The following is a 19,919-nucleotide window of genomic DNA, read 5'->3' as shown; positions in this document are numbered from 1 at the left end:
CACCTTGATAGTGACAGCATCCAAATAGCAAGGTAGGAGTGACAACCCACTTCCCCACAAACCAAATCTGTGAGCAGTCACCATTTTGTAGAATGTTTTAGCTAGAGGGCCTAGATAAGGACTTTTTAAAATGGGAATGAGCACTAAAAAGGGTCTAATTCATAATCCTGCCAATTGAGCTGAGTGTTTCTTCTTGATTTTCAGATGTTAGGCATGTTTGTATGTTTTTCCTCATTCAAATAACAGCTCTGTTGAATGCATTGGTATAAAATAGCAGAAACTGGTCAGTTTTGGCAAGCAGACAGCTGCCACAGAAGACTCCCTGCCTGGCCCTGTAAAAGCCGCCTGTGTGCCAAGCTTGCGCAAGAAGTTAAGGCTAGATGCTTACACAAACACCACAGTCATCAGATGAACCTCTCTCCTGGAGCCTGCACACCACTTTCAGTGTTTATGGGGCTGCTCCTGGACCACTGTCCTGCCTTTTCCCATTTTTGCATCCTCTGCCCTGCTCTGTATTTTATCCAGCAGCAGCCTAGCTCTCCCTCTCCATTCTCCTGCCTTAGTGAGACTTGATATCACTGCTCTCTCTCTGACTGTGTCTCCCTTTGCTAGATTTTAAGACCCCCCCCCCCCCGGCATTTAATATACATTAATATGCTTGGCTCTTTTCCTTTATCATCCAGCGTGAGAGCAATTTTTAACTTTAAAGAGTTGGTTTTGGTGATTTTTCTGTAATATTGTTTTCCTTTTTTCTCATAACTCCAAAAAAGCATCACATCATCACATCAATCTGCTCACCGCACAGGCTAAAGGTTACTCCTTTCCTTTCCTACCTCCTCCCTCTGAACTCTTGAAACAAAGCATTACCATAGCAACGGCCACTGCTGCTCCCTAGATAAGGCGTGCAGAAGCACAGAGCAGCAACAGCAGAGGAGAAAGTTCCTGCTCCAGCGAGCCCTGACTTCATATCACAACCATCCCAGATCCTTTCAGCTGGTGGTAAGTAGTTTGGCCATACCTTTTGCTTTTCCTTGCGGAACCCCCTTCTTAACTTCACTTGTCAGGATCAAGATAGGTACAATCCTTTGATTTTTTTTACCTGCACTTAAGTAATCTGTGTTATCTATACCTGTGCTGGGCTAGCAGTAAAGTTCAGAATCTAGTTACTCTGCAGAATGGATTTTTGAGCAGAGGAAAGATATGATGCCATATGGTAAAAGTTGGAGCTAGTCTGCGCTGCAAATTGGAAGGGTGGAGCAGAGGGCATTGCTTTAGAGACAAATGTTTCAATTACTTTTAACTGCAAGATTTTTTCATGAACAAGTTGTGCACATTGACAGAACAAGAAATATGATTAGAACTTTATCCAGCTAAAAAAGAAATGATATGCACAGGATACGTTTTCCCTCTAGGGAACTTAATGCGGCAAGTTTTTACATTTCTAATCCCCCTGAAGTACAACTTTGTTGTCCAAATCTAAGACAAATTTATTCCACATTTGATTCATGGAACCATGAACTTTGGATCAGGCCCTCTATATTAACAGCAGCTAAGCTTTGTAGTCAGTGACAGTCTTCTCATGGGCTTCAATGGACTGTGGATCAGATCTGTAAAAGACACTGTACTTTATTGGAGGGTGCAAAATAGACATGTGGGTAAGTGGAACAGAGGGAGCTGTTAATTGGAGTTTTGGGTGAACAATGAATATAAGGGCAAGAATTTAAACACATATTGTGTTTCATACAGCTGATATATCTCAAGGCCGCTTGATAAAAAAAAAAAAAAATCAGACTACTTTGATGGAGTTGTTTGGAAATAACAGCCCTGTGCTAAAATAAAGAATTGCAGGAGAAACTTTAGACTGTATTATCAGGGCTTGACTCAGAGGAAGTTACTCTTAGAAGGTGGCTTTTAAACCACATTGATCAAAGTCCCAGCGAAGAATTTCATTCTGAGAATTCATTATAAAAAATATCCTATCTTCTGGTGCATGGTGTGATTCCCTACACTAGAAAACATTTTGCACACGTATCGTAATTCAAGAAACCAACAATGGATTTAATTTTTGCAGATAGTAGATAGTCAAGGTATATAAGAAACAGCCTGCTCTTTCACAGATATGGCTTTTGATTAGAGGGGAATCGATCATCTGGGGCAAGATTTGCATTGCCTTGCTCTTGGAATAGTCATTCTCAGCTCTGCCAAGCATGGGAGACTGGTGCCTTTTGAGTCACGGGGGACACATGTCCCTCCAGTGACCAGTCAGCGACTGGGATGGGGGGTCCCCTGCGACCGATCTTACTCACCAAAAAGTGGCCACAGGACTTCCGGAAGTGGCTGTGGTTGCTTCTGCTGGTGGCCCAGTTCCCCGGCTGGCACTTGTGCACCACCTGGGAGCGTGGCCGCTTCACCTGATGGCTCTGCTCCCCAGCCAGTGAGCGCAGGAGGGGGGCACCAGCGCTCCCACCTGCCCCCCTGCCCATTGCCTAAGCGGTGAGCATGGCCATCAAGGGGTGCATCAGTGCTCTCAGGGGGTGTACATGCACCCCTGTTGACCCCCTATGCGTCGCCACTGCTGCCAAGTGAGTCCAAAGTGGTCATAAAACACTGTGATGGTAGCATTTTGGCAGAGGTGTAAATGATTATACAAGGTACAAAAGAAATGGGCCTATGGCTCTGTACCCTACATTGCTCTACCTATCATTTTAGATGGGGGAGACCACAGGCCAACAGACAGATGCATTCCTTCCCAAGAAGGTGGGCAGAAGGCAGGGGACAAGCAGGGATTGAGAGTCTGTCCACCTTGCTAGTTTCTGTGGTGGCCAGCAAACCAGGGCCAACAGAGAGAGGGAAACACTAAAAGCAAACTGGAGCAGTTTACTGTCTCCTTCTAATAGGGTTAGAGTGTTGTTGTAGCTGTGATGGTCTGGGAAATATGTGAGAAGCAAGGGGTTCTTTGTAATATCTTTTATTAGACCAACTGCATGGTTGGAAGAGATGTTAGACAAAGTTGAAGCAAGAAGAAAGGACCAGGCTGTGACTCTCAGGAGTCCTGGTCTGATTCATGTCCTGCCCCTGGGGGCAGTCAAACTAAGTGCTGCCCTTTATTCTGGCTAGATAGTAGGGTTTCAGTCTAACCTTTGGCTTGTTGGTACACAGGGCAGCAGGCTATAAAATATTCATAGTTCCCATTTACAGCTTTGTAGTGCATCAACAGTAGAGAGAAAGGAATTGCCAGTTCACAGACACACAAAAACCTGCCTTCTCAAAATTCAAATTTGATTCTTGAAATAAATCCCTGGCTGGTAGCCCTTGCTCACACAAATAGTTCCTATTGAAATTAATGTCTGTGAGGATTTTTTTCAGTGGCTTCAGTGAAAGCAGGATTCGTCCCAAAGTGACTACACATAAAAAGGTGAGGTTTTCATCTCTTCCATCTTCCTTTGCTTTTCTTGTTTAAATAGGGGAAAAAAAACAAACAGGGAACTAACCTTGTTTAACAAAGCTTCTCCATAAGCATCCCCCCTCCTTCCCCCTAATATAATTAAAACTAGAAGAAAAATATATTGGGTAATTACAGAATAGCCTTTTCCCTTAAAAACACTGGGCAAAAGTTCAGATTAATTATTAGAAAATTATATATATTAATTAAGTGTACTGAGTCCAGAGAAAGCGTAAGTACTTCTGTCAAAATTGTTTCTATGGTAATATATTATCAGTTAGCAGAATAAATATTCATATTAAATTTGCATTACACATCACCATATAACGAAAGAATATTATCAAAAAGCTGTCGTTTATGCACTATCCAAGACAAGGTTTCAAAGGTCTCCAGTGATTACTCACGTGTAAAACACTGGAGTGTCTCTCCAATGCTTCTTAGTAACTACACTGCTTATGGGAACAGAGCATCTCTCAGGTGAATAAATGTCCAAATGCTTATGTAGAGGGCCACATTTTATTGAAGCATTAAGTTGCATGCCTTAAAGTAAAGCTTGCACAGTACAGTGTGCATGGCAATGCATACTAAATCACTCTCCAGATGTGGTAGGGTCTGTTGTCTTCTAAATATACAATTAGCTTCTGTTAAAAACTAATGGGCAGTACAGCTATGGATTAAATTCTAATGTCATATAAATAAGAATGGACCTGTTGGTGTGTCATTGCCAACTAGACCCTCAGGCCCAGCTAGGCACCCTAAAGGTGCCTAGTTCCCACTAACTTAATTGGAAGGTACATGCCTTTGTGGATCCTGGGTGTTATTACTTCTAAGACTTTTTTAATCTTCTTGTGGCTATGATAAATAAAAAGTCTTGGTCAGCTTTAAGCATGTATAACTTAAGGGCTTGACCTTCAAAGATGGATCTGTGCTACTTGAGCATAAAGTAGCAATATTCAGCACACACACTGGCCCCTTGCACGACTGGCTTTGTGTACAAACTTGCAGTTTGCATGACTTTTCAGGGAACTGTGCAAGGAAATAGGGCATGTGCAATTTTTCAGAGCTTTCTTTGAAAGGCTTTAACTGACCTAGGTATTTTTGTTTTGTAAATTAACTTCTGTTGCAATGTATTTGTCTCAATTATTTATTGGATGTACATTTTTTGCTATCTTTATACAGCAACATTTACAAAAGTCAAGATGTGCTAATATCAGAACCAAAATGCTCAAACCTCAGGTGTCATTCAGGGGTTCTGAATCCACTGCCATCCTCATATGAGAATCTAAATCTAGAGTCCTATTTATTTGTTTCACTCTCAAATACTGCTAAGGGTGATTTTTCTTATGAAAATGTATACCCAAAAGATGTATACTTTTCATTCCATCCAGGAAGAGCACACACCAACTGCTGAAACTTCCTTAGCCTGATGAAGGGTTTTTGAAGCCGAAAGCTTGCTTAATAATTATTTCCCAACTATTTGGGTTGGTCTAATAAAAGATATCAGATTCACCCAAGGAACCTTGTCTGCCTATACCCAAAAGATGCAAATTATATGTGGTCCCCTGAGATTTCTATCATTCCGGACAAATATCCCTGAGAACAGCAGTTGAATCTGACCCTAAGGCTCCACCTGGATATGTAAAACTAAAGCCTGGCTTATCTCAAATCTATATAAGAAACAACTTTATTTGACAGTCTCTGTGTAAAACACATTTATATTTAATTGACAACTTGACTAGACTTCCTTCAAGTGACTACTTCACTCAAAATGTTAATTTCATCAGTAAAAGTAACATGTAGATGAACTCTGAACACAACATTATTGCAGGATTTTCGGATGTTGGCCACAGAGCTATAATAGCAAACTTAATGATAGAGGATAAAACATTCTTGATGTTTCTCAGCAGCATCCCCAACTTCTGCAAACCTCTCCTTTGGGTTTACAATGACTCAGAAAGTGAGCTGATCACCTCCTAACAGGGGCCGGGTGACTTGCTCTATTCAGAGTAACTGGCTTTTCATTCTACCTTACCACTTCTCCCTCTTCCCTTTCTATTTAAGTTTTATGCTATACATTATTTACAAACCAAAAACTCCCTTCAAAACTGGAACTTGCAAGCCAGATATGGAAGGCCCCTTTGAGGACCATCACTCCCTGACTTTTTTCAGCCCAAAGAGAGAGAATCCAGATAATTCTTTCAACTGCATGTCTCTAAGGGAGGGTTGTAAAAACTAGCAATCCAGCTCAAAGGCATCAATCTAAATGACTGTAGAATCCTAATTCTGATAGAAAATCTGTATCCATTCAGTGACTGCTTGATTTACAACTTCAATGACCATTAGAGATGCTCAAAGGATGAATTTGGGGTTCTTACATCAGTGCTCATGGCACTCGGCAAAGAAATCTTAGTCCAACCTGTAAAAAAAAAAAGAGTAATTTCCTGATACAGAGACTGATCTTTAGCAGGCTATAGCTTGAAGTCCATGAACTCCAGCTGAAAACTATGATCATATTTGAGCAAAGGAATGCATATAATGCTAATATGAAGGAAGCTCTTAATGATTTGTAGTAGTCACCAAATTTTTTTCCCGTTCAGAATTTGTAAGTGTTATTCAAAAACTTATTATCGGAATGGCGATAACTGATTTGTCAAAGCATTGCTAAAATTCATGCCGTATGTCCAGACAAATTCTGCATAACTTTCCCTTCTGAACAATGAATCCCACTGAGGTGTTCTTGTGACGTAACAAAGCACTTCTCAGAAAATCCAGGTCACATACAAAGAACAAGAAATCAGTGACTGACCCTGACAGCTTTATAACCACTACAAAATATCTTGTAAGCTTTGCTTCCTTTGTGACGTTTATAGTTGTAATGGGTTGTCCTAGGATACATGAATCATCAGCTCCATATTTATTGCAGGGCAAAAATCGGAGACCTAAACTCCATTATTTAAAAAATCTTAAAGATGCTGAGCACTCAATAACACAAAAAGCAGTCAGGAAAGAAGGAGTCTTAGGGCCTTAATTTTAAACTTTTTTTGTTTGGAAACTCTCAGCTTACACTACACAATTACTTTTTAGCTTTGCACATATGCTTACTTTGACGTTTCTGTGTAATGTATATGCAAAATTGTATTTTTTTTTAGGTTATAACTCAAATCAGTATCAGTTATCTGAATTCTTAAAGGCAATTCCTTTCAGTGAATGTTATTGCCATATGAAACAAAAATGCTTTATCTCCAGCTGTTTTGGTACCAAAGCTATTCAAAATAAAGTCTAATTTTTCAGTCTGCACATAATCCAAAATGGCATTGAATGTTTTCACTCAAAACTTTCCTAACAAGTTCACCTTCAGTAAAGAACTACTACAAGCCTAGAAGCATTCATCTGGAAAGTAGAAAGTGCTGGCAAGTTATAAGTAACTTTGACAGAGAGCTGGAATGGAAACACTGACGCCAAGTTACCTACAAGAGTTATTGCTTCTCCCACTATAATAATATTTAGTTAACTGCTAAGGTACTCTCTCAAAAAACAAATGGCACATAAGAAGAAAGAACAGCTTCTCATTCAAATTACAAAATGGCTTTTCAAGATTTCCCAGCAATGTCATCTAGTATCCCAAGAAAACAGAGTTGTGTTTTAGATACAACTTTTACTGGTTGTTTTTTTTTTTTTGAGGCCACAAATGTCACTTGTTTATTTACACATTCAATAAATAAGGCAGTCATATCATGCTTGCAGGTATTCAGAGATTTTTTTTTGATCAAGGATATTACTTAGCTGAAGATAGGCTGAACTTTGTTCTTTTTGTTAAAGGTAGGTGACGTTTGTAGACACGTGTCTATTGAGTAAACAGGACAGTGTTTACAGTGGAAAGCTGGGGCCACAGCATGACATTTAAGCATTTGTGCAATTCATAGTTTCATAGTAGCTAGGGTCAGGAGGGACCTGAACAGATCACCTAGCCTGACCCCCTGCCACAGGCAGGAATGAATGCTGGGTTCACAAGACCCCAGACAGGTGATCATCTAACCTTCTCTTGAATTTGCCCAAGGTAGGGGTGAGGACCACTTCCCTGGGAAGCTGGTTCCAGATTTTGGCCACCCTAACAGTAAAATATTGCCTTCTGATCTATAACCTAAACCTATTCTCCATCAGCTTATTACCAATGTTCCTTGTTGCACCAGGTGGTGCTGGGGAGAAAAGAGCTCTGCCTATTTGCTCTTGATCTCCCCTGATGAGTTTGTAGGCAGCCACCAGGTCCCTCCTCAGCCTCCTTTTGCTGAGGCTGAACAGGTTCAGGTCCTTCAGTCTCTCCTTGTAGGGCCTGTCCTGCTGCCCTCTCACCAAGTGGGTGGCCCTCCTCTGAACCCTCTCCAGGCTGGCCACATCCCTTTTGAAGTGCGGCTCCCAGTACTGGATGCAGTACTCCAACTGCAGCCTGACCAAAGTCGCATAGAGGGGGAGTATCACCTCTCTGGACTGGCTTGAGATGCACCTTTGGATGCATGACAAGGTGCGGCTGGCCTTGCTGGCTGCGGTCTGGCATTGGCGGCTCATGTTCATCTTGGAGTCAATAATGACTCCAAGATCCCTTTCCGCCTCTGTGATTTCAATTGCATACATATAAGTATTGAAAGAATGAAAACTACTCACACGGTTAAAGTTAAGTAAATGCTTGGAGGAATTGTGGTCCATATCCTTCCTAGTTGTATCAATGTTGCTTTACTGACTCAGTGAAGAACAAATTGCCCCTACTGAAGTTCTAGTCCAAAATGTAATCATGGCCACTCTCCTTTTTATGCATTATTTACATGGGTAGGCCTTCGTTTCTCGAAGTTTTCATACATCTATTCATAGTCACAAACAAGGCAGAGTATTTGGGCCTGTTTGAAAATATTCATTGCTCACCGTTCATCATTCAGTACTTTTCCATTTTAAAAGTTTCATTTATCTCTTAATCCATCAGCAGAAGTGATGCTATGCAATGGTGACTGGCCAGTCACTCCATAAGGAAAACTAGGGAATGTTCTCCAGAAGAATACAGTAAATGCACAATCTTAGCTCCTCATTTTCTCACCTGTCTTTTCTGTATCTTACTCTAACTGCATCTTCTTAATCCTTTGTCTTTTATCAGTCATCTTTTTCCCCTCCTCTGCTGTCATGTGGTTCTTTTTTCCTCATCTCTCCCATTAGCCTGATATCATGCCTTTTCTGCTTCCCAATTCGATTTCTTTGTTCACAAGAAATGAGGTCTACTTTATTTCACTGATGTGGGGAGAAAAGATTCCTAACAGAAAAAGTAGCCTACTGAAACCAGTGATATGCATGCTATCTATGTTTGTGAAAAGACAGAAATTTATTTCCTTTAAACTTGTAGGTATGTCTTTACTTATTCTGGTATGCATCTGCCAAGCAAAGCAAACAACTTGTACAGGGTTATGGTTCAGAACCATTTCAAATGATAGTTAATTTAACTTTGAAAATTACAAAGTTAAAACCCAAAACTTCAGTGCATTGAAGCCCATGGCAGTCAGGCACTTTCATACCTTTGAGGTTCTAGGTGTGCCTGCATATGGCAAAGTGATGAAATCCCTCAGCTGCAATTTATTTTAAGATCTGAGGGAATTTATAATCCTGCAAACCCATACTTGGGCCCACACTTGGAAAGGTGATTAAATAGCTTTGAAGATCTGGGCCTAAGCCATTAAGAAGAAATCATGAGACATTACAAATGTATCTTGTAATAAACACAGAAGGCTGGAACCTATTAGGCGCCTAAGGTTAATCATATTCCACCCTATTCAAGTCCCTAAAAAAGTTAATGCAAAAGGTGGGTGGGCCATGTTCCTGCTTGCTGCTTTTTGTAACTTAGTCTTCAGGCTAAGATGGTAGCATGTTACAAAAGTAGACGTGATAATCTTTTTTTCAGGTGCTTGCACAGGGTAAAATAGGATCATACTTGGGGACCCAAGCCCACTTAGGGTACATAAACTCATTTGTTGCACTTTGTCTATGCTTATGTGTGTGCGGGCCAGGGGAGAGCCAGGCCCATCTTTGCGCACGCGGGCTGTGGCCAGCAGCCCGGGCACGCGGGGTCAGAGAAGACCAGCGGTGAGCTAGAATTAGTCACAGACGCATAGTGGTTGATTTAAAGATTATTTTACTTACACCAAAGATGGTCGCGGTGCAGGCAGGAAAACTTGCTTGAGTTACAGTTGCAGATAGAAAAGAAGAGAGGCGGACTAGAGTTCCTTCCCGTGAACACTCTTCTAGCCCATTTGGTTGGAGGCTCTAAACCGCGAGCCCGTCGGGCCAACCGAAGAAAGTACGCGAAACAAAGAGCTCTGAATAGACTTACACGAAGTTTGCTAGGCTCCGTGGATCCTTTTTGCGCGCAGGGAAGAGGGATACGTCGAGGATTGTGCTTGGTGACGGGGAGAGGCTAGAGGCTGATCAGACCCCTGTTGCCTGCTTGAAATACGTTGGGTCTGTAAGGATCCGCAGCGCTTAGAGATCTTCACACAGTGTGAAGTCTCCTCCTCCTGGTATTCATGGAGTCCTCCAACTTGGGCGGAAACCACTCAAGCTTTTTATACGGCTAGCAAGCCAATTGCTAGCCGCCACATAGGAATAATTTAGAACTATCCAATAGTGGGGAACGAATTTGAATACGAATGGCGGGAACTCCTTGCAAAGTGCATTTCTGTGCTGCAAAGAAGAAATGCACCCTGCAAAGAAAGCTACTAGTGGCGGGAATTCTTTTGCACCCGGGGTTCTCCTCTGCAGCGGAAAACTCCACTGTGCAAAGAAGCTGCAATTTGGCGGGAACAATTTAGCAGTGCTGAAGCACACAAAACAAAAATCACACCCTTGGGTTGTGACAATGTGGCTCACTTTAAGATGTGAAGATAGACCAGGAGCAGCATGATGGAAAGGGAAACTAAAGTAAGTAACATGGGGTGAGGGGACAACTGGGGAGGCTAGTGGGTCCATGGGGAGGGGGTTGACAGGTTCAGGGGTTGTTGCCAGGATTGTGGTGCAGGAGGCTGGCAGATCCATAGGGCAGGGAGGGGGGGCAGAGGAACTGTCCATCCAAAGTTAGGGAGTTGGGGGACTAAAAACAGCCTGGTCAGGGTGTAAATCTAAACGTAATGGCTATGGGTACCCATAGATAGCATAGCAAATGTCTATGCTATTTTCACAGGACTGTAGAGAACATGGCTGAAACACAAACCCTGCTCCATCTGTCTGAATTTGCACATGCAAACTAGGGCTGTGCAAAGCTTCAGTCCCTGATTCGATTCAGCCCAATTGATGGCCAAATCTCTGAATGCAAATTGAATCAGGAGACCCTTTAATCTCTCCGAATTGAATCAGAACCCTCTGAATCAATTTGGAGAGATTCAGAAAGATTCGGAGATTTGGACATAGAGACAGCTTTAAATGTTTTTTTACATACTTCTAGGTAGCAGGTGCTCATGAGTGCTGTGATGCTGGGGCGCATGGAGTGTCCCACAGAAGCGCAGGGGGCTCCCCAGCATGCTTGGCAGAAGACCAGAAGTGCTTCTGGTTCACTTGCGGGTCCCCCGGGGATCATGCTGGGCCCTCCTCCCAGCTCGCTGACTGGTGCCTCCTAGGTCGGGGGAGGGCACACGAGGTCCCCCTGCGGCTGACTGCTGTGCCAGGGGGCACCCCGGCATGCTCCCTGGCAGACCTGCAAGTACCTCTAGTCCACTTCTGGGTTTGCTGCCGAGCACATGGAGCCCCCCCCCCCCACACTCCTGTGGGTTGCTCCATTCGCTCCAACATTGCAATGATCACAAGCCATGCTGCTACCTCAAGGTATGTAGAAAAAACTTTTAAAGCTGTGCCTATGTTCAAATCATTGATTCTTCAAATCAGCATCAAATCTTCAGATTCGGATTTGGCCAAATCGAATCAGGGACAGTGATCCAAGTCAACAAATCAAATCACTGTCCCCAATTTGGGCTGAATCCAAATTGAATAGGGCCAGCTTCACACATCCCTAATTCCATCCTCCAAAATATGGGGGCAAAGCTGTTCTGAAGTTGCCCTGTCTCTCTTGATCACATAAGAGGTAGAGATGGAGGACACTGGTGGAGCTGAGGTGGAGGGTACCCTCAGGGCAGCTTCACTGTTCATTTCTGGGTTTGGCATGACCAGAAAGAGGATCTGCCAGGAGGTAGCCATGATTAGCTTTTCAGTGACCCTCACAAGGACCCCACAGAAGTGATATAAACATACCCTTAATCTAAATAATACCCTGTAGTTTAGAACTTGATTATAGCTTAAAATTTACACCTGTAGAGATTTAAACCATCATGGATAAAACTCAAATGCAGACTGAAAATCTGAGTATTTTTTTCCAAAACACCCAGGACACTTAAGAGGCCTGAGAGTTGAGATCCTCGCTGTTATTTTTAATTTGCTTTGCTACAGCTGGGCTGCTCCCAGTACCTGAGCTATCTTGTTTGACATCCCACAGCTTCAACTTATTAAGCTTCTTTGAAAATCTTTATCATTCGTCTCTTTTAAAGTAACTTCTTAATCTGAGATACCATGAAGCAACCTGTGAGAATTTTTACAGCTTTCTACAACTGAGCTTAGCAAGAGGCAAACCTCAAAAAGCTGAAGTTTCAATTGCAGTCACAAATCACTAGCAGCAATACAACCTTTTGAACGATCTCTTCAGATATATCACAGGAGGCCCTGAAGAAGCGTGAAATTTGAATGAGTCACATAGACCATTATGTAGAATTTCCTGTTTCTATTTCTGTCCCATCAAAATTTCATGAAACACTGTTGATTTTAAAATCTCATTTCTTTCTGATTTTTTTTTTACTGCAACAAACACTAGTAAAGATGACAAAAATGAAAAAGATTTTAAAAAATTTCAGTGAGTTTAGTTTTTGAGTTAATTTTGTATATGATCAGTTTCAGTGTCATCTCTCTATGGTCAATTTCCTCTGATTGCTTGGGTTTCTCAAGTCAACATGAGTGGCAAAATCATTTATAAAAATAGAAGGAAACCCCATACATTTCACATGTTTATAGGGCATTCCCTGTGAGTGCTCTGATGTTTGCTGGGCTTCCACATAAATACTCCATAGCAGTAAAAACAACAGTGACAGGTGCACTCTGGGCATTTAATGTATTTACTGGATTTCCAGGTGACAATGTCCTTTAAAAAGTTTCCTTCAAAACCAGTGATTACCAACCCTCCAACTGGTTTGCTCCTATCTTGTATTTGAGATCTTGCTTTAGGGTCTTTCAGTGCAGCAGTCACCAAAGATAGGGAAATTATTCACTTCACAAATATTTTGAAAGCAGTCAGGCAGGGACCGGCTGCAGGGCAAAATAAGTCTGAAAACAGGAACTTTGTGAAATCTGGAAACAACACATTAATATATATAATGATAAATATAAATAAATCTAATTTATGCCATGCTTCTTTTTGCTGCTGTAGCTACAAGAGAAAACCTTTTCAATGACGTCAACAGAATATGTGCAGCCACTTGATATCCCAGAAGACAGACTGGACAAGCGAGACTCGCACTGTAATCATTTAGGTAAGTGTTATTAGATGACGTCATTGACTGTAATTAGAGAGGTTTCTCCTTTACATCACTAAACACTGTCATTGCCTTCTTTCCCCCCAAGCAGTACAACTGAGCCCTCTTGAAACCCGATAGATTATGCCTTCTGGTGTCACATCTGATGCCATATGGACAGGCAAAGAGGTTTTTTTCCTGCATCTGCATATTGGCTGGTGCTGCATTTCTCCTTAATTTAAAGGAGAAAGACTCACTTATTTTTCTCTCGGATAGAAAACATGTAGATATTTTATAGTTTAAACAATACTAAGTTATAGTATATTTGAGCTTTCCCCAAGTTATATTTATTCTTTACCATAGCAAGTTCAGTAAAAGATTACTATTGCATGCAAGTTCAGTAAAAGATTTCAAAATCTCCTTTTGGTCTCTATTGGGAAAGAATTTTAAGTGCTGTTTTACCTCCATTTACTAATGTGCTACCTTTCTAGAGCTGGCTTTTTTACATACTGTTGCCTTGAGCATCCCAGAGGCATCTTTGCTCAGGCACACTTCTAAAAATGAGGCTTTATGACTTCGATAAAAGATCCTTTCATATTCCTCATCTCTGCCTCAAATGTTATGTTTTTACCAGCCTTGCAAAATTGCCAGGAAGATTTACTAAGCCAGCTTACTGTTACCTTTATGGCAATAACATCCGTATTTATCAAATATGATATAAAGTATCATTTGAAACACAAATATTAATTTATTTGACAGTTACCTCAGGCATGTTGCATTTTAGAAGCCTGTTTTACTCAGCGCATATATATATATGCTGAACCAAGAACCAATTGTGTCCTAAGTCCAAGGACTGCCTCTGTGTGTGTGTGTGTGTGTGTGTGTGTCTCCTTGGACTTACGACACAATTGGTTCTTGACAACTGCATCTTAAGTTGAAAGGTTGTAGCTCGGAACAAATTTTCTCACAAGACACAATGTTATAAATGGGGGATTGTTCCTGAACCAAGGCCCAATACCCTATTTTCACTAAAAATACCCCAGAATTTTATACTTGATCAATTATAGATGAGTAATATAGCTACATTAATGTATTTATATTATAAATAGCAATCATATTGATTTGGAAGGACTTCTTTGAGGTGACTGTTGGACTTTGTTAAGGGATCTTGGCTGGAGTCTTCTCATGAGTCTTGGCTGCAGGTTTTTCTGGAGTCTTGTCTGCTTTCTTAAAGAAAGTGTCCAAGGAAGTTTGGACAGATGTTCTCCAGGGAGATGAGCTATGCAGTGAACTTGTTCGCTGGCGTGGCATTGTATCGGATAACGTGTTGTAAAGTTGAAACTTATGTCATAAAGTTGAAACAGGGTGTCAATTTATAAACACTGTAAGTGCGAAACGTTGTAAGTCAAGGACTGCCTGTATACACACACATGCACACGCACACGCACACATGCACACACACATTAGTTCTGATTCTGATTCCAGAACTTATAATTCACAGCCAAGGTCAGGGACCTATTTTGATAGGTGCTATATTAACACATCTAAAAAACCTCTGCAGAACTTAGTGTTTAAATTAGATAAGGAGAAAGCAGGTTAATGGGATTATCCTCATTATCCCAACAGTTGGGAAACTGAGGCACATAGCAATTAAGCAACTGACCCAACTGACCCAAGAACACACAGCAGTTTGTGGCAGACCTTGCAGCCATATTCAGATCTTCCAGTACCTTACTTATGAGATCATCCTTCTTGTCTGTAGACAACAGACTTATAAGAGTGAAAATAGTATGTCAGATCAGAAATCCAGCCCAAATGAAAATGTAAACTGATGAATCCCATCAGAGTCAAGTTTAAAACAGAAGCCCTGATTTGTAAGATATTATTAGAGGTGAGTCAGCCTCAAAAGGTTTGATCTGTCAGCTTGCATAAGCATCCAGAATGGTGAAGAATTATAAAAAGTACACTGACGTTCTCTGCAACTTTTGAGTCGTGTGGCTTTCAGTAGGTTCAAATCCAAAGTATTCTCATCACAGTCAACAGAAAGTGGGTGTGCAAAAATACGGCCAGTTATTTAGGTATATAAACTGTGTCTCAATGACCCTTATCTGCATAATCTTTGCTGTTCATCATTTTTCATCAGCTCTGTATCTTTTGTTTTCATGCAGATGATCTTTCAGAACAGCTTATTAAGAGTTGTGACCTGAACAAGAAACCAAGAAAGGGTAAAGTCATCCAGGCTTCCCAGAACAATGATTTGGAGCAGAAAAAGCCAAGGAGGAAAGACACACCTGCATTACACACCCCACCACCTATCCCAGGTGATAGATACCACTTTCAGTTTCCAAACTAAATGAAGCTTAGGGCACGTCTACACGTGATGCTACTTTGCCGTAGTGATGCACTACAGTGATGTAGCATCCACGGGTGTCTACACATGACAAGCAGCTCCTTTGCTGTAGCAGCGCATCCCCCCTTCCCCCCCCCCCCATTATAGTGCACCACTACAGCGAAGTGGCTGCTAAAAATAACTGTGCGCCATGGCCACGTGTACGGCACAGCATGGGCAGTTACTGCACTGTGCTTTAGTACCTCCAAAAGGAAGTACTAAAGCACAGCCCAGTAATAACACCGCTGTAAGGCAGCGTGTAGATGCGCCCTTAATTTTATTGAAATCTGACCACCTGGTCCACTTTGGTTTATCTGGACTTGACTAGAAAGCACACTGCTGCCCTAGATCTTCCTTCCCCTCTGTGGGCGCACGTGGAAGCCTGGGCGAACAGGGAAGGTACGATTTTTCAAAGCCAGTCACCACTGGCTTAACTCTGCTTCAGCTGAAATCTCTGGAAGTTTTACCACTGGCTTCACTGGGATCAGGGTTAGCTCAGTGGTGATACTTTTAAAACCCCTGACCCTAAGCCTTATATTTGCATCACCTCCTTGAAATAAATTGGTTATGTGTGCACTGATTTCCATGAGTTGGAAACTGCACCAGTTCAAACTGAAAACCAATCAAATTAAGCTATCATGTATATCTGTGTCATTTGTAGTCACTCTCAGTGCCGTGACTGCTCCCTGTGCAAAAGCTCTGAGAAACTAGCTAGCTCCCAGGGTAAGAGGAGTGAGGTGGCTTTTTTTTTCTCCATAGCATCAGCCTGCCCAAACTCAGCTGGCTATGTTAATCCTGGCAGAGATCAGTCTAGCCAGCGGGTTCCAGGGAAGCCAAAAAGTGCCTAAGTAAAAGAACTCCTTGTGTCTGTGGATTTTGAGGGCTGTGCTGACTTAATTTCCCTTGCCATACCTGGAACGGAGAAGGAAAGAATCAGCAGGGAACTGCAAGTAACACTTCACAGCTGTCCCAGAGTCCCCTGCATGTATGGGTTGTGCCACATCCACCGAGGAACCTAGTTTCCTTTACTAATGAGGACAGTTCTCTTAGGAAAAGGCTGCATTTTTGGAATGTAATACAGTCAGTCCCATTTCCCATACACCCCTAAGTGATGTATTTAGCCAGCAACTGCTGGCATATTCCTCTGTGTATTTCTGGCAGATCACAGTGGAGAAAACAAAATGTTAATATTAATAAATGGAATCCAGCGGATATATCCATCAGGCTAAAGATAAGCCTCAAGGTTGTTTGCAAATGTGTCCCTCCTCTGAAAAATACTGTCTCCTTAGAAGAAAGGGATCCAGAACAAACTTGCTTAGCAGTTTAGACTTTAGACCTGTTGTGTCCATCCCATGAGTAAGATAGGATCACACCAGGTAGAACGTCTGGCATCACTTCTGGGAGGTCACACTTGTTCTGCCTCACATGTTGTGTGCTTCATGAGATTGCGTAGCTCTCATGAAATAGATCTATGGATCACAGTTTTGCTTTTGAGCTCAAACCAGTGGTACAGCTGGCTTGGCTGTATTACTAACTGTTCTGTCAATCGTGCTTTGTAAGGTACTATTATATTAAGGAAATTCATACAGTTCCTAACCAGCAATAGCATATTGCACTGTGCTCTCACAGAGCAGGGCTTATCATTAGAGAAGTTTATGTCAGCATATTCCAGGATAAAGTCACACAGGTGCAAATTTTGTCAATACATGCAAGGCTGACAAGGCTTAAGAAACTACTAGTACTACTATTATTATTATTCCCTACAGCCATCCTCTCAGACTTTTCAGACAATTTGCTTCAAAGGTATGAGATCTCAGAGAAACTACAGAAGGAAAAAGGGACTCCACTCTCTCAGGTCACTGATTTAGAACAGAAAAAACCCAGGAGAAAAGATACACCTGCAATACACATCCCACCACTTGTAACAGGTAAGAGGGTTAGCATGGGATATTCAAAGGTAAAATAAAAGGCAGCTAGTATAAGAGCACTGTCTGGCAGTGAAAGGAAAACGGTTGCTTTGTTTAACTTCATGCCTGTTATTTTATGCCCAGCTGGAGTTATTTTTTGTGATTAATTTTTTTGCAACAGCATCCAAAATGTGCTAGATGCTAGCCGAGCATGGAGTTCTGTCTCAGACCTGAAGAGGTTTCCATTTGAAAGAAACTGAGAAAAGAGAACTCTCTTTAGACTCCCTTCAACTGCAAACAAGGAATAAATTCAGATTTCAATTTTTCTTTAAAAAGATCAAACTCAAACTTTTCTCCCCAGTTTGACCTGAGCTAATTCACTTAGAATGGAGCTATAAGTATTTGTTTGTTCTGTGTTTGTGCAGCACCTAGTTCAACAGAGTCCTGTTCTCTGACTGGGCCCTTTTAGTACTTGTAATATAAATAGTAAAGGTCTGGCTAGGCATCTTGACACAAGTTGTTTACTGCTCATTGACTAATTAGCTGTGCAGTAAATGTGTCAGTGTCTACACATGTGCCCCTATTAGGTTGGAGTGATCTAATTTACTCCACAGCAGGATAGTACCTGTAAATACATTAGTTGTAAAATACAGGTATTATCCTGTATTTATAGCAGTGCATGTATGCTAGAGGGGCTGGCTGGGGCACAAGGGAGCTTCAGTGCAGGGACTGCCTGCCAGCTAGCCAGTGCTAAAACACCATTGTGCCCCAGCCAGCCCCTCTGCAGCATGCTGAGCTGCAGAGAGCAGCCCCGGGCTGGCAGGCTGACCCCCACCGAGCCCCATGCCAGCCAGGGCTGGCTCAACCCAGCTCAGTGTGCTGTGCATGAATAAACTGCAGAGCTTATTATTAAAATATACACATTCAAACCGTGTGCCCAGGAACAATAAACTCCAGAGCAAATAAACTCCACAGTTTATTCATGTGCTGTAATTGCATGTGTAGATGCACCCACTGAGTGCTAGTGTGAGATCAACAAAGCCTCTTCAGATTCACCTAGTAATAAGAACCCGCGGTTTTGTGAGGGAAGACAGAGTGCTTTTTCCTACCTTAAATGTATTCAATCAGTTCTCTGCTCCACACTTACCTGTGTAATGAATGGTGAAAGCTAAAGACAGGAGGCTGTGTGATTTAATGAATAAAGCACAGAACTGAGAAGGCAGGAACACCTGATTTATCTTTGCACAGCATTAAGAAGCAGGGTAACCAATAGCTCTGCTATGGATGTACTGGGTAGCCGTGAGAAAGTCACTTATACCAAATGTTTCAGACTTAGCTGTCTACAATGTGGCTCTTGAGCGTGGTGCAGTTATCAACTGTGCAGCGGCCTCTGGCTTTTAGGGATGAACTTCTCAGTGTGGCCAAGCATGTCAGGAAGTGGATGGCTCTAGGACTCCCTGCTGCTGGGTGTAGGACTAGGGAAACAAAACAGGGGGTGAGGAGTGTCAAATGATGTTATTCCCCATTGTTTCTCAGGGAATTTTGAAACAATGAGGGATTTCTAATGCCCCATATACCAATGGCAGAGCCAAAAGACACTTCATGTCAATGGATGATCCCTTTATACACTGAAGTGAACCTCCATTTTATACCACTTTTAGGGCTAGTGGTGTGGTATAGAGTAGCTATGGAGAAGCCAGTTATCTTGGTGTCTGTATGGACCCAGACATCCAGTTTTCAACATTTTGGGCCTTAACATCTTTGTTTCTTAATTTCTGGTAGTAAAAATGGGAATGATAATGCTCACCTTCCCAATATCACAAGGGTGTCATGAGCTTTAATTAGTTAATGTTTGCATAGTGCTTTGAAGAGATAAAATACCATAGGAAAGTTAATTATCATTAGTAGTCAGGGAAGCAATATACCAGCTGCTTCAGATATTAAGCGGGGGGGCAGACAGGAGCTACCCAGCTCCAAACCTAATGCTAAATGTTTCATAAATGAAGATACCTCCAAAAAAAGGGAAGAAGCCAGGTTTTTGATGATATCTTTTATTGCACAAATTTTATACTTGGGAGAGATGTTAGACAAGTTTTGAGCACAAAGTGCCCATCAGATCTTGTCTACCACCTTTCCCAAATATACAGGTGATCTGATAAAAGATATCCCCACAGAAACTGTGCTTCTTGCATGTTTCCTACATTTACACATCTAAAAAGGGCCCCTTCTATTATACTGCTCCTTACTGTGGCCCCAGCTCAGCAAAGCACTTAAGCACATGCTTAAACCTGGTATACACATTTGTACATGCGTCCACACAAACAAGCACACATGCACACACAAAAAGCAAAGGAAAGCAAAATGACTGAAAAGAATGATAAATACTTAAAAATAGTTCCACCAAAGAAAAAAAAAATCAAAACAGCCTTGTAGAAATGAAGTAACTTCAGACTGGGATTATAATGGTATTTGTGTGGGGAGCTGCATCTTGAAAAAGCTCCGTCATGTACTAACTGAAATCAGTTGTACTGAGCAGAGGTCATATTACATAATGCCAGCCAATTAGACCTAATACACTGAATGAAGCAGACTTCTTGACTCCA

The 19,919-nt window shown here is 41.8% G+C and overlaps 1 protein-coding gene across 3 annotated transcripts in view; it reads left to right on the top strand.

Annotated features, from left to right (window-relative positions):
• The first annotated feature begins 449 nt into the window (after positions 1-449).
• The window catches only part of PPP1R17 (protein phosphatase 1 regulatory subunit 17), a 32,200-nt gene continuing 12,730 nt past the window's right edge, over positions 450-19,919 (top strand). The window contains exons 1-5 of one of the 3 annotated variants that reach the window (XM_019483445.2): positions 450-999; positions 3,367-3,415; positions 12,936-13,038; positions 15,189-15,341; positions 17,176-17,337. In XM_019483445.2, coding sequence (XP_019338990.1) covers positions 12,957-13,038; positions 15,189-15,341; positions 17,176-17,337 — 397 coding nt within the window. In that variant the 5' untranslated portion in view covers positions 450-999; positions 3,367-3,415; positions 12,936-12,956. The remainder of the gene's footprint in view (positions 1,000-3,366; positions 3,416-12,935; positions 13,039-15,188; positions 15,342-17,175; positions 17,338-19,919) is intronic. The other 2 variants (XM_006258196.4, XM_019483446.2) reach the window with 2 other exon arrangements.

Source organism: Alligator mississippiensis, chromosome 5 (genome assembly GCF_030867095.1).
Source record: "Alligator mississippiensis isolate rAllMis1 chromosome 5, rAllMis1, whole genome shotgun sequence".
NCBI lineage: Eukaryota > Metazoa > Chordata > Crocodylia > Alligatoridae > Alligator > Alligator mississippiensis.
This window is presented reverse-complemented; position numbering and strand designations above follow the sequence as displayed.